Raw genomic sequence first — 14401 nt, forward strand, 5'->3', positions numbered from 1 at the left:
CTCAGCCCCCAGCACTTTTTGGCAACGGTCACAACTTGTTATTTGTATCTCCAGTACTCCAAGGAGCACAGGGTAGCCTGGCCCCATTCAGGTGCCACCCCATCCCTATGCCAACACTCTCCAACCTGCTGCACCCCATGTCCCCTTGCCCCTCCAACATCCCCACCTCTTAGCTGCATAGCTTCCTCATTTACCCATCCCGTGCACCCAGGTACTTCATGCTCCTGCTCCTGTCTTCCTGCCCTCAAACGGCCTTCATCACTCCTTTACCTGAGTTCTGTTTCTGAACACGGCTCCAACCCTGGAGCTGTTCAAAGCCAGCTTGGATGGGGCGGTACACAACCTGGCATAGTTAGAAAGTATCCCTGCCCATGGCTGAGCAGTTGGAACTAGAAGATCCTTAAGGTTCTTTCCACCACAAACCATTCCATGATTCTATGACTCCTTCCTGCAAACCTCCACCTGCCCCCTGCATGCCCTTCACTCCTTGGGCTGCCACCTGCACCCCTCCATCACCCTGCCCCTGAATTGCTCCATCTCCCCCTGGTCTCCTGCCCTGATTCCCAGCCCCCCGCATGCCCCAAACTCCTCATCTACACTCTGCATGGCTCCATCTGCCTCCTGAACCCAAAAACTCATCTCCTGCTTCCTTTGCCCCTCCATCTGCACCTTGTGGCACCCATCTGCCCCCTGCACCTCTTCACCTGTTTTCCATCTGTGCCCTGCAACCTCGAGAGCTCCCTCCGTGCCTCCTGCCCCCTTCATCTGTGCCCTGCATTCCTGAGACATTTGCCTGCCTCCTGCCCCCTCCATCTGTCCCCTGCACCTTTGGAACATCCGTCTGCCTCTTGTCCCCCTCCATCTGCCCCCTGCACCCCCGGGAGCTCCCCACCTGCCTCCTGCCTTCCTCCTCCTGCCTTCCTCCTCCTGCCCCAACTCGATCGCCTCCCCTCCCCGGCCCGGCTCTGCGCGTCCCTCTGCTGCCACCTGGCGACCCGCGCCGTGGTTGCTGCGTTCTGCAGCGCGTCCGCTCGCCATGGCAACCGGGCCCGGGGCTGCGTGGCGCTGAGCGGTCCGCACCGGCCCCGACCTGCCGCTGCCTGGGGGTCGAGGTGGATCGGGCTCTCGGGGCTGTGCTGTACTACAGGGAGCCGGAGGCGGCTTGAGGGAGCTGGGCTGGCTGTACAGGCCCGGGACGGGGCGGGGGGCGGCGCTGGCACCGGACCCCGGATCGTCTCTGGGGCCAGGCAGGGTTATAAGGGGCTCTGCCGCGGCCCAGGCGCTTCCTGTAGGGAACAGGAGCGTGCCGCAGTCTGTATGGGATTTTAGGGTGTCAGGCAAGACTATAGGGCAGGTCTGTCCTTGAAAGGTCCAAGGAGAGCTCTGCCGCGGGGTGGGTCGTAGTCTGTACCAAGGATCCTGCTGAGCACAGGGCTGTGACAGCCTCGGGACAGTATGGTCTGTGGAGACGGTTTGACTCCGCTGGTGAAATGGGGACACCCCTGGGGACACCCCTGGGGACACTGCAGCCCCTGCAGAGAGTGTGTGCCACCCTGAGCCACAGGAGGGGTCGCAGGGTCTCTGGGAGCACACAGACCTTGGCATCAAGACTGTGAGCAGGAGTAGGATGTGTGAGGACTCTCTTCCTCTTGTTTTTCAGATGCTTGCTCAGGTGTATGGTGAGCTCCAAAGCGCTGCCTCTTTTTGAAAGCTGTGCTGTGGCTGCGCCAGGAAGGCGAGTGGAGGAGTAAAAGGTGCCACTGTGGTGGGTGGGTTTACTGGTAGGGTAGGGAGAGGAGAAAAATACCCACCCTTTAAGCCTCTGCATCCTCGTTTGTAATTCTGCTGTATCTGTTATTTGGGCTGTGGCCAGGAGGTGTCCCCTCTGGACTCCTGGAGCAGGGCTCTTAGTGACTCCTGCCGCAGGGTGGCTCCTCCCGTCTGTTGCAAGAGTCAGAGACTTTTGAACATAGAGAAACTGGTATTTGAGTGATTTCTCCTCCCTCCCATTCAAACTGCTAATGTCCCCCTTGTAGCTCCCTTAAGCTGTCTGCAAGAAAGATGAAGAAGAAGAAGAAGAAAGGCGTATTCTGGGGCATTGAGGTGGCTGAAACACTCAGGTGGCGTGGCTGGGAACTTGGAAAAGAGATGATCAAACACCTGGTCTTGAAAAATGTGCACGAGAAAACCCAGAAGCTGAGCTACAGGTGCGTGGGAAGTCTCTTTCTCCTTCATAGTCCTCATGCTCTCGCTGCATCTCCATCCCTCCTGCTGTGTTGGTCACATTAACACCTTTTCTGGGATTCATCTGCCCCCATTCCCCTCGGGCTGTGTGCTGGAGACAGCACAGTTAGGTAGCAGGGCACAAACCTGCTAATTCAGATGCACAGCCCTTGTTCCTGGCAGGAGTCTTTTAAATGAACTGCCTTTTTAAAAATTCTGTTTTGCTGATACTTCTGTCTGTGAGGCATTTCCAGTCTGGTGAGATTTTAATTGTGGATGTATGCCAGCCAGTCACTAGTGTGTCCTAAAACCATTGCTCCCGGGAGTCCCGCTGGATGTTGAACCACTCCAGCACACCCTATGATCTTCCCTGCTCTGAAACCCAGATATTTCTGCCAAATGGGTGGTTTTTTTTTTGCTCAGGCTACACTGTCTGGGAATGTCTAATGTTGTTCAAGGAAGGGGTAGCTACTGTGAGCTGGGAATGTGTTTCCAGGACACCTGGGTTCTGCCCTGTTTCTGCTGATTTGCTAGCAAGATACCCTTGGGGGGCAGGTGTGTAGAGGGATTGTTTAGCCTGGAGAAGAGGAGGCTCAGGGGAGACCTTATTGCTGTCTACAACTACCTGAAGGGTGGTTGTAGCCAGGAGGGATCTGGTCACTTTTCTCATGCAACCAGCACCAGAACAAGAGGACACAGTCTCAAGCTGTGCCAGGGGAAGTTTAGGCTGGAGGTGAGGAGAAAGTTCTTCACTGAGAGAGTTGTTAGCCATTGGAATGGGCTGCCCAGGGAGGTGGTGGAGTCACCATCCCTGGAGGTGTTCAAGAGGGGATTGGATGTGGCACTTGGTGCCATGGTTAAGTCATGAGGTCTGTGGTGACAGGTTGGACTTGATGATCTTTGAGGTTTCTTCCAACCTTGGTGATTCTGTGAGGGCTTCTAATTGTGCTGTTCGAAGGTTTTGAGTCCTTATGCTCATTCCTGCTCTCTATCTTAACAGCTGCATGCCCTCAGACAAAACCTCTGGTTCTGATTTCGTTATCTAGATGTCCTTCTACGCGATTCTTCTGCACTGTTTTTCCCCAGCCGATCACTCTGAGTCCTGGTATGTCCTTAAGCCTGCCCATTGTTTTCCGGCCCACTGAAAAGGTAAAGTACCAACATCAAAATGGCTCTTTGTCTTCAGGCTGGCTTCCAGGGCAGCAGAGAGCCTCTGCCTCTCTTATCCTTTCTGATTTGTTTTCACTTGAATGAATGGACCCTTAGGGAAGGTTCCAGCATAGAAAGACTGGACGGGATGACCTTCCTGCTCTCCCCACAGCTTCGTCACCTGAGGGAGCCCTAACCCTTACTTCTCTGCAGTTTCTCAGTAGTTATGAGTGGGATCCTCAGGGAAAAAAAAAAATGTCCTGGTCTTTCATATTCTGCTGGCCACAAAATCAGTAAGATAAAGTGCTTGAACTGTCCATATGTGGTTTGATCCCAGGGAGCCTTATCTGGGTGGTTTTGTTGCAGAACCTTGGGTTGAGTGGCTCAGGCTCTACTTTCTTATAGGAGACCACAAAACCTGTACATGGAAGGGTTACTGATTTTCTATGAGGGATATGTCAAGGGCCTCCCTTCTTTTATATGGGGTGGTGTTCTTTAAGTGGGGTGGGTTTCTTTAAGTTTTATTTTTACCCAGCCCCTTTTCTTGCCTTTCAGCCTGTTCTTGGCATCTGTTTTGGCTCCGTGTGTTGATCTCTGGCTCTTGTCTAAAGCTATATATGTCTTTGATAGGAATCCCAGTAGCAGTCTTAGAACATGATCACTGTGTGGATTCCCAGTACCCTGCTCTTCCAGTATCATGATTTTCTGATGACTCTTTTGTCTTTCCCTTATGCAATAAGCTGCTGGCCTCATTCCATTCTCAGTAAATAGTTTGTCTGCGCTACATGAATCGCTAGAGCAGGAGGCTCCTTTTCTCAGAGAGAGCAATGACAGTGTGTGCTGCAGTGCCAAAGGTCTCTCCTTACCTGCATAAGTGGTACTTGGGAGAGGTGATGATTGGGGAGCGTGGAAGACACATATCTTGCAATTCCTTCTGTATCAGCTGGTTAGCAGATGTCCTGGGGCTATTTATACACAGTGCTGTCAACACTGCATCTTTAAGTTGTGTGTTATCCTCTTAGGTCTCTAGCTGACAAAGCACTTGATCAAAGACTAGTATTTCTGTGCTTATGAAGCTCAAATAAAGGCTCTATGTGCTTCATTTTAGCTGAACTGGGATCTTTAAAATGCTGAAAGAAATTCACCTGCATTGAAAACAAATCAGGTGAAACAAATGTGGTCTTCAGCTGCTCTCTGAGCATGTTTCTGTGTTCCCTGTCAGTCAGGAGTATACCTGAGTACTTTACCCACTGCCTGCCTTTTCTGAGTGCTTCATATGCCCTCTGTCCTGCACAGAGGCCTTCTCTGGTGCCTCTGTCACCAATGTTTTTCATCTCAGTACTCTCACAGAGGTAAAGGTGATGAGTGTTCATGGGTGTAGCTGCAGTGTCTGCAAGATGGAGCCCATCTAAGTGCTGTTTTCTCTGCAGAGGGACTATGAAGACAGTATCTGCTTTAAGAAGGCTGAGGGTGAATTCTCTGTTACCCTGCATGCTATGCTCCCACGCCTCCGCCTGTCCTTCCCAGCTGCTGTCCAGTTGCCTATCTGTGCTGTCCACAACACCACGGAGACACTGTTCCCCGTGCGCAATGTCGGGTGAGTGAGGTGTGGCTGTGCAGACCCTCTTTCTGATTTGGCACCTGGTTGGACTCTACAGTGAATGTTGCTCATCCCAGTTGTTCTTATGAACAGGCAGCATACTTCTGCCTCCTCTGAGGTCATGGCAGAAAAGGCAGCAGAAATGGTAGCACAGCTCAGATTTCACTGTGGGCACACCTTGGCACCTCACATGTGTCTCTTTCCAGCATATGCTGAGAACTGTTCTAACACAGGAACCAGTTGAGGACCAGCATGGTGTCCCACTGAAAGCATCCCACATTCACAGGAAAGGCCTGGGCTTCTAGTTAGTCAAAGGCAGCCTGCCCAGTGTGAGCTACCAGATGGAAATATTTTACCCTTTTTGTGGCTTGACCTCACTTTCCTTGGTGCAGGAATGATTTGGGGGGCAGTGGAGTTGCTGATGCTCAAGCTGACCTCTTTGATGTGCAAGCATGCAATACAGAAGTTGAAGAGTCTCTCCGGTGCCTGCTCATGGAGCTCCCCAAAACAGTGGCAATTATCATTTAGGAGCAAAGATGCCCCCAGTTACCAAGGGCTGTCTTATTTTAACGAGGGAAGGACAGTAATTCAGGCAATACTGCAGAAAGAAGTGCAGTAAAGAAGGTCCCAGACAAGGAGGAGTTATAGTTCCAAACATTGACAGTGAGAGCAATATAGCCTTTATTAGTTGGAAAATGGCCTGTGCTCTCCAAATCAATCAGCTGATCCAGTAGGAGGGTGGAAAGGACAGAGGGCGCATGTGCTTTCAGCAGAGCAAGGTATCAGTCAGAAACCATTTAAAGTGATTCACTCTCCCTTAGGAGAAATAATTCGTGCTGACTAAGATCTCCAGGGCAGTGGAGGCTATGGATGGTAAGTAACATGCAATGTGGAATCAATAAAATATAAAAAGCTGGTGGTATGTGATGTTCTTTGCACAAATCAAACAAGCAAAGGGAGTTTGGGAGAGTTGAATGAGGTATTAGGCAAACAGCTCAGTCCTCCCTTCTCACCTGGGCGTATAACAGAGGAACGAATGTTCACTTGGAATTAAGCAGCAGCAAGTTTAGATACAGGAAAAACAAATAATTCATTCTGGAGCTGATCTGTTTGCTGACACATGATGAAGCTGAGAAATTTTATGGCATTAATAAAATTCTTAGATGTAATAGCTAAGATTCATTAAAGTGTGAACAGAGCGTTTGCAGAGCCTGGAGACAAATTTCTTCCCAGCATCACATCTCTGGCCACATGCACCAAGGATTCTGCCATTCAGCTGTGGGTGCTTCCCATCCTAACTGAATAACCCACTGGGAAGGGTCAGTCCTGTTTGTGACTGCACAGGCAGGAAAGGATCAGTCACTCAAAACCTTATCTCCATCTCCTAGTGACATCAATACTATGTTTGCCTGGGAGACACCAAGCCCTTTCTACATGGTTCCTGACTGCGGTGTGCTGAGCCCGGGTGCTGAGTGCATGGTCAAGGTGGTCTTCCAACCCAAGGTGGCAGCAGTATATGATGTGTCAGGAACATGCTGGTTGGGAAAGGAAAAGAAACAAAAAAGGACAATCCAGCTAAAAGCCCTGGGTGAGTTTTTTTCTATATAGCAGTCGAAGGAGTCTGTGTCATCCCTGAATGGAACATCATTCCACAGGGCCCTACTCTGAGGCTGTGCCACAGCAGGCTCAACTCAGTGGTGAGCATGTGAAGCCCATGGACTGAATGTGGTCTGTGAAATTCTCTAATGTACCTTTGCCAGTTTGGAAGTGTGGTTGGAACAGACTGGGTTCAAAACGCCCTGTGGCATGCTTTGGCCAAACCAGCATTTCTGGAGCCTGCATAAGTAGAAAGAGAGAAAGAAGTGAGAGGAATTCATTGGCACAAAGCAGGAATCTCCAAAAGGTCCTAACTTTGTCTGCACTCAGCCTCTCTTGTTTGTCCCTGCCAGACAGTGAGCCAGGTGTAAATTTCTAAAGCTTGCTGGTTGCAAGCTAGGCTAAGCAATGGTTTTGTTAGCAAATTCTTGCCTGAAGTGCTTTGTATGGCCACTGACAAAAGATGTGACCCCGAGTCTAGTGAATTGGGGCTGGAAGGGAGACTATTTGGTACAAAGCAGGGCCAGCTTTGAAGGTAGATCCACCTTCAGAGTTGCCTGAGGTGATTCAGAGGCTTATCCACTTGAGCACTGAATATCGAAGGACGGAGATTCCACCTCTCTTTCTTAACCTATGATATTACTCCTTTTAACAGCAAAATACCCCTACCTGAGAGTGAGTGTGACAAGGGAGGAGTATGAAGGTGTGCAGCCTGGAAAGTTTCAGGATACACTGTGCTTTGGATCAGTGCCAGTGGGGACAGCTGTGGAGAAGTGTGTTGAAATCTTCAACATGTCTGTGGTATGTGGAGAGCAAAACTACTTCTTGTGGGAAGCTGGCATGCTGGCACATTTGGCTGGGATATGTGCTCTTGACTATCTCCCTTATGCTCTGAAAAGAACCCAGGTGGGAATGTGAATGACACAGAGACAGTGATCCTTTCCCTACCAGCCAGGCCATTCACCCATGCCTTCCAGCATGAGTGCTAGCACCTCATTCATTTGCATGCTATGGAAATTCCCACCTGCTTCCCACTGTCCAGACCAGGAAGCCAATGTTGTCCTTCACACCCTACAGCTTTCCCACTCACCCTGGACAAGGCCATCAGTCCTGCCTGGCAGCTGTGGCACTCTCAAATTGTGCCTGTGTCACAGGCAGCTGATGGATCTTCTGCTGTCCTCACTGAACTGCAACCTGATGAATTGCTTTCAAAGTCAAGTGGGCTGCATCTGAACACCACCTTGTCCGTGCCAGCTCTGCCTGTTAAAAGATTAATATACTTAGAGGCTGTTGACATGGATGACAATGCTGCTGACTCCTTCACAGGCTTTGCAGTTTGGGAGTGGCAAAAGACAAAGTCATTTGTAGTACTCTTACTGATCACACTACAATGGTGCTCAGCAACCCCAGGCAAAGATCAGGACCTTTTTTAAGGAACTTGATGAAGGCATTTGGTCTCCAGTCTCATGTTTTTGTGAAATGAAGATCCCCAGAGAACCAGAAACTGTGGATGGAGGGAAATATGTTATCTGCCTGCCTGTCCCCCTAGTCATAGCAGCCACTTAGGCTACTTTGGCCCTTGGGGGCACCTTGAGCCATGTTCCCTGCTACCAGGAGGGACACTCCCAACAGGACATTTTGCTGAAACCCATAGACTTCTGAATGTATTGTGGGAGCTTGCTGCCAGCAGCACTCCAGCAGGACACAGCTGCAGAGGTTTGCACAGCATTTCTGTGCTGGGCTACAGTGGCTTTGCTGTTCCTGGCGGTGTTCAGCTCTGCTGAAAATTGCAGTTGCTCACTGATTAGTGTTCTGCACTCAGAACAATCCTGGCTGCTATTTGTTCTTTGCTTGCAGGTTGATGCACCGTGTAGGATAGAAAGAGTAAAAGATCCTTTGCTTCAGGATCATGTTTTCTCCTGTGATATGTCCCATGGTGTTGTTCCTGCCAAAGGGAAGCTGGTCTTGTGCATACGATTTCAGCCTCAGACAGTAGGAGAGCACAGTACTGACTACTTCACTATCTCATCTGCTGGATGCCTCCTGCAGACTGTCCTGAAGGTGGTTGGATCATGTAGAGGTACCAGAATGAAAGATTCCACTGTTTTTCCCTGTCTTCTTCTTAGCACTGCAGGGGAAGCGCTGGTGCCTGGGGAAGGAAAAGGAGCTGCCACAGCCCTCAAGTCACAGACTTACCTTCTGCTGGGATGCAGGCTCTCCTTGCTACACTATTTGGGGTTTATACTTGCTTGAGAAAGGTGTGAGGCTGTTGGAAGTGAATGCCCAGCTGTTTGCTAGGACTGATGGTTTTGCTGATGAGATGGTTCTGGTTTAGGAAGATCAGCTAAGTGGCTTGTGACATATTACCAAACAGCTATGACAAGTCCAACGTCTGTCTTGCATGTCATTGTCCTAGGTCCTTCAGTGTCACTTCACCAACATTCTGTGGATTTTGGCTGGATCAACCTTGGAGAAAGTTCGATGCAGACACTGAAAATTAGCAACATCTCAGATGTCCCAGCCTACTACCAATTTGATATTGATGGCAGAGGGAGTGTCTTCTCTTTGGATTGCCCTTGTGGAGTCTTGGAGGGCACAGCAACAGTAGTGCTGAAGGTGACCTTTCGACCTACTTACCCCATCAGCTATCACCGCAGAGTGGTGTGCCTTGTCCACCATCAGGTATGAGAGGCAGATGCTTTCATTGCTCTGATAGCTCAAAGGGAACTTCCAATGTAACCCACCAGGGCTGACCTCTCCCACTTAGTGGGCCCCAGAAAGCTCTTCCCACTGTGTTACCATTAATGCCTGTCACAGAATCATTTAGATTTGAAAGGGTTTTTATAAGGTTAAGTTCAACTCTTAACCTAACACTGCCAAGTCCACCACTAAGCTATGTCCCTAAGCACATCTACATGTCTTTTAAATACCTCAAAGGAAGGTGATTCTACCACCTACCTGGGCAGCCTGTTCCAGTGCTTGACAACCCTTTCTATGAAGAAATTTTTCCTGCTGTCCACTATAAACTGCTCCTAGTGCAACTTGAGCCCGTTTCGTCTCGTCCTATCGCTTGTTACGTGGGAGAAGAGGCCAATCCCCCACCTCACTCCACCCTCCCTTCAAGTAATTTCAGAGAGTGATAAGTCACTCAGCCTCCTTTTCTCCAAGATAAACAAACCCAGTTCCCTCATCTGTTTCTAAAAGATTTACTCTCTAGACTCTTCAGAGACTTCCTTGCTCTTCTTTGGACATGCTCCAGCACCTTGATGTCCTTCTTGTAGTGAGGGGTCCAAAAGTGAACCCAGTATTCAAGGTGTGGCCTCACCAGGGCTGAGTACATGGGGATGATTATCCTACTTGTGCTGGCCCCATTACTCCTGATACAGGCCAGGGTGCTGTTGGCTTTCTGGGCTACCTGAGCACAATGCTGGCTCGTGTTCATACGGCTGTCAACTAGCACCCCCAGGTCTTTCTCTGCTGGGCAGCTTTGCAGGCACTTCTTCAAGCTCATAGCTTTTCATGGGGTTGTTGCCACCCAAGTACAAGGACCTAGGCTCTTGTTGAGTCAAATGGACATGGTGCAGGTTCCTATCAGCAATAGAGGGCTGATGTGGACAGACAGTAATGCTTATGGGTAGGGTGAGGTCTTTAATTAAAATATATCTGCACGTCTGTGCACCAAGTGCCTTCAACTTCCACTCTAGTTTCAAGAAAGCTCTTGAGCCAGTAAATTACTGTCTTAACATTGCAGATGCTAAGCCTTTCCTAGGTATGCTTTTTGAGGTGCAGTACTAGGATGGTGTAAGTCTCACAGGAATCACAAAAGGGCAGTGTATTTTCTTTCTGGTGTTTTTCCAGGCAGCCATGCATGTGGATTTTTTTGGTACCTGCCACTCAGACACAGTTAAGCCAGCCGTCCTTCAGGCAAGGCACCTTTCCTGGTACCGAACCAACATGATGAGGGGACTGACCTTCTACCCCCCTGATATCCTGAGTGTGATGCTGAAGGATGGGAAGTTGCAGATGGATGAAAAGGGAGCCCTTATGCTGCCTCCTAAGGTATGAGCTGCTGTCCCTGGAATCTCAGATACCCCCAGGCTGATCTCTGTAGATATTAGGCTTCTGTTGCACAGGCCAGACAGATCTAGAAAGTGCCAGAGTGATTTTCTGTCACTGTTCCTAGCACATACCAGGACACCAGCACTATCTTTGTTAGCTGGGTCTTACCCAAGCTCAGCCACAAAGCCCTTTTCTGGATTTAACTTGTTTGCAGCATCTTTTGCTTCATGAAGTTCTGGATTGAGGGCTGGCCTACAAACAGGAGCCTTCTTGAAGCCTAGACTTTGAACTGTCCTGAAGTGTTACTGAAGTGCATCTTGCATGCTCTCCTGCTTGTGAAGGGCTGTAGTGCCTGGTGTCTCCCACAGGCACACTTCCCCTGCTCACACTGAGATGTTTCTATCCTGTAGATCCCTCAGGACGAGCCTCCCAAAGAATACTTTGACGTCAACTCCATGACTGAATATTTCTATGATGGTGTGAGCTGCGACCTGGCCATCTTCCCTCCTCATGTTAGTGTCAGCCCCAGAGAGCATGATTTTGGTCGCTGCACACCACTCAGCCGGGTAGAACCACTCCCTCTCTGTGTGACCAACCACACCAAAGGGAATATCACTGTTGCCTGGACCCTGAGCCCCAGCAGTGCCTTCCAAGTGTGCCCTGAAGTCTGTGATATCCCACCTTTGAAGTCTTCAGCCTTCCGAGTCCTTTTCCAGCCCACTCAGCTTAACAGTCTCTATGCAGCAGAGCTGGAAGGTTTTGCCTTCTACAAGGTTAGTAGGCATTACTAAGACCAGTTTCCAGAGAGGGCTTAGCAAGCAACTATTTGCAGGGCAAATAGTTTAGGGGAGCTGAAAATCAAATAGAATCTTATACTTTGAATTTGTCAAACTGGCATCTTCACCAGCTCCCTTGGGCACTAGTGCATTAACATTTCTCCTTCACCTGTGTTCTGGCACAGATAAACCAGCAAAACAAGACACAACTTATGAGTATGGATAGTTACCTGTGCTTGTACCCCCAGTGAATGTGAAGTAGTGCAGACCTCACTGAAGGAGAAGTTACTGTGAATTACTGCACTATTAGCATAGATGGAAGCCTGCATAAGGATGGTTGTTGTGGCTGGGTGACAGGCAGTAACTTGGGTTTTGTGTCTGGCTCTCCACAAATAAAGCTGCTGAGGGCACTTGTGCACCACTGCAGCCTTTCCTCTCATGTGATGTGGGATTCATGTCAGACAAGGCTACAATTGCAGGAGTTTTAGCACCCAGAAACTTCCTGGTAGGTGAGAGATTATTTTAATTACGTTGTTGATTACTCTTCTTGCATTTTTCTTCCCCTCTAAGCCAATGTAGAGGTTATCTAGAAGTAACCTTAGAGTCAGAGTTTCTTAGGCTCAGGTAAAGGACAAATAACTATTTTCAGGGACTCACTGGTATATGCTAACTTTATCACCTTCAAGTAGCTCAAACTACACAGGGGTGTCTGTAGACCTTCCTTCCCTAAGGCAACTCTTACAGTATCACACAATAGCTTGGGTCTGAAATGCAGGTATTTGGGAAAGTGACACTCATGTTTCCCATCTGGTACTGGTCAGTCCTTCTTCCCTGAAAAAGCCAGTTCCTCAGCCCCATGGATGCCTTTGAAACTGCTGCTTGCAATGACACATGCACCTTGCCACACTCTCCCTGCATACACTCTCTTCTGTCCATTGCATGACTGCAGGTGCTGAGACACCACAGCAACATTGAGGAGGATGCCACCATCTGTCCATCCTGGTGCCTGAGTGTCAGGCTGAGAGCACACACATTTGAAGCAGGACGGGAGCACTTCATCCCACAGTACATCCTGGATGTCCCCAAGGTGTGCAACTGATTGATGTTTGGCCCTTTGCTGAGATACTCAGTGTTTACCTCTGAAGCCTTCACTTTTTCTCCCATTGCACCATTCTGAGATGTGGCTTAGACAGTTTCTGATGATGTGGAGAGTCCTGCTTTGGTACAGAAGTAGGATGCTCTTTCTCTTGCATTACCATCCCAGCCTCCAGTGTGTCAGGTTGCACTGAATATCTCATTAACTTGAGAGGAAAGTATTGGGGTCTCCTTCCTCTCTGTTTAAGCGGACATAGGAGGCTCAGGGGAGACCTTATTGCTGTCTACAACTACCTGAAGGGAGGTTGTAGCCAGGTGGGGGTTGGTCTTTTCTTCCAGGCAACCAGCACCACAACAAGAGGACACAGTCTGAAGCTGTGCCAGGGGAGGTTTAGGCTCGAGGTGAGGAGAAAGTTCTTCACAGAGAGAGTAATTGGCCATTGGAATGTGCTGCTCAGGAAGGTGGTGGAGTCACCATCCCTGGAGGTGTTCAAGAGGGATTGAATGTAGCACTTGGTGCCATGGTTTAGTTAGTCATGAGGTGTTGGGTGATAAGTTGGACTTGATGATCTTTGAAGTCTTTTCCAACCTTATTGATTCTATGATTCTATGATTCTATGATCAAGGCCACTGTGGGAAGGGAAAAGACCATCATTTGTATGCCCTTAGGTGATTTCCTTCTGCTTCTTAAAGAGAAGCAGTTACAAAGTCCTCCACAGATTCAGGATAGTGCTTGTTGGAACCTGGAAATTCCACACAGTGAAAGCTTTATTTTTAAGCTGCCTTTCTAAACACAGTGCAAACATCCCTTCTTGCTTGTCTCCACCAGGCTTTTCCTCCTGTGGCTCCTAACACTGATACCTACTGCAGTATGCTGCTTTTGAACACAGGCACTTCTTCCATAACCTTCAGCATGAACCAAGATGCCTGTCCCTCTGTTTTGGTCAAGCCCTGTTCAGGACACATCATTCCAGGATGCCACCAGATTTTCTTTCTCTGCACTCACCCAGCTGACACAGTCTTGCAGCAGCTTGCCCTGCCTTTGCAGCTGAACTCTTTTCCTGGATACACCAAGGTAAGGAAAGGGAAGAAGAAGATGGTGAGCAAAGTTTTGTTCCCATCTAATCTTCTCTTTTCATAGTGATCTGGGCTATGATCTCTGTTATATCTCCTAAAGGTTAATTTGGATTTTTCTCTTTGGAAGTCGGAATGAAAGAGTACTTTCCACATTCCAGGTGGGGTCAGCATTGCAGTTAGGAGGTACTTGTGGTGCCAGGCATCCTGTACCCCTTGTTCCCTTTGGTTTCCATCTGCTGGAATGCACTACACTATGCACAGGGCCCCCCTTGACAGCACAACCTAATGTTCTTCATGTCCTCCTAAACACCCTGCTTATTCTTTCTTCTCTCTTGGAAGAAGAAATATTTTTGCAAGTCCCTCCAGAGGCAGCTGATTCTGTTACTTTTCCCTTAATTCCACAGGAGATTGCTCTCTGGAGTTGTGGGGAGTCTCTTCTTTTGCTCTTAGAAGGTGGTGGAAATCTGTACTTCAAGCCTGTCTGTATAGGAACCTCCTCAACACGAATGTATACCATAAAAAATGGCACAAGGCTACCCATGATTTTCACATGGAAGATCTGTCAGTCTGGCAGGAAGATCCTGTCTGTCAGCCCCTCTACAGGGATCCTCCAGCCCTATGAAGCCATGGTAAAATTCAAGTTCTACTGAAGTGTTCTTTTGCTCTCTACAATATAGCTTTGGAGTGCTTAGAGCAGAAATGTGATGGCTGCTAATCATTTGGGTATTGATGTCAAAGTGGAGAACACCAGTCAGTGTCTTAGCTTGGGTTGCTTGCCAGTATCTGCAGTTGTGCTGGTTCCCACAATGTGGATTTGTCCAAACAT

The 14401-nt window shown here is 49.0% G+C and overlaps 2 protein-coding genes across 2 annotated transcripts in view; both read left to right on the forward strand.

Moving 5' to 3' along the window:
• The first annotated feature begins 1047 nt into the window (after window positions 1-1047).
• Window positions 1048-5500, forward strand: LOC137441542 (cilia- and flagella-associated protein 65-like). Its single transcript, XM_068139207.1, has 6 exons — window positions 1048-1112; window positions 1661-1754; window positions 2037-2207; window positions 3270-3372; window positions 4803-4969; window positions 5365-5500. Exons 3-6 carry the CDS (start codon window positions 2062-2064, stop codon window positions 5498-5500), a joined length of 552 nt encoding a protein of 183 aa, XP_067995308.1. The 5' UTR covers window positions 1048-1112; window positions 1661-1754; window positions 2037-2061.
• A 906-nt stretch (window positions 5501-6406) lies between these two features.
• The window catches only part of CFAP65 (cilia and flagella associated protein 65), a 29954-nt gene continuing 21959 nt past the window's right edge, over window positions 6407-14401 (forward strand). The window contains exons 1-9 of the mRNA XM_068139208.1: window positions 6407-6560; window positions 7224-7369; window positions 8426-8648; window positions 8985-9250; window positions 10427-10627; window positions 11038-11400; window positions 12353-12490; window positions 13328-13573; window positions 13980-14204. Coding sequence (XP_067995309.1) covers window positions 6407-6560; window positions 7224-7369; window positions 8426-8648; window positions 8985-9250; window positions 10427-10627; window positions 11038-11400; window positions 12353-12490; window positions 13328-13573; window positions 13980-14204 — 1962 coding nt within the window. The remainder of the gene's footprint in view (window positions 6561-7223; window positions 7370-8425; window positions 8649-8984; window positions 9251-10426; window positions 10628-11037; window positions 11401-12352; window positions 12491-13327; window positions 13574-13979; window positions 14205-14401) is intronic.

The sequence above is a fragment of the Melanerpes formicivorus genome, unplaced genomic scaffold, assembly GCF_026170545.1.
Source record: "Melanerpes formicivorus ecotype bairdi unplaced genomic scaffold, bMelFor1.0.p_v2 SCAF_5, whole genome shotgun sequence".
In the NCBI taxonomy this organism is placed as follows: Eukaryota; Metazoa; Chordata; class Aves; order Piciformes; family Picidae; genus Melanerpes; species Melanerpes formicivorus.

What these genes read in the sequence shown, in the direction of transcription:
- LOC137441542 (XM_068139207.1), top strand. Translation starts at nt 2,062, where the DNA reads ATGAAGAAGAAGAAGAAGAAAGGCGTATTCTGGGGCATTGAGGTGGCT. An exon ending in ACCCAGAAGCTGAGCTACAG is followed by an intron (nt 2,208 to 3,269) that starts GTGCGTGGGAAG and finishes TTCGTTATCTAG; the next exon opens with ATGTCCTTCTACGCGATTCT. An exon ending in TTTTCCGGCCCACTGAAAAG is followed by an intron (nt 3,373 to 4,802) that starts GTAAAGTACCAA and finishes TTTTCTCTGCAG; the next exon opens with AGGGACTATGAAGACAGTAT.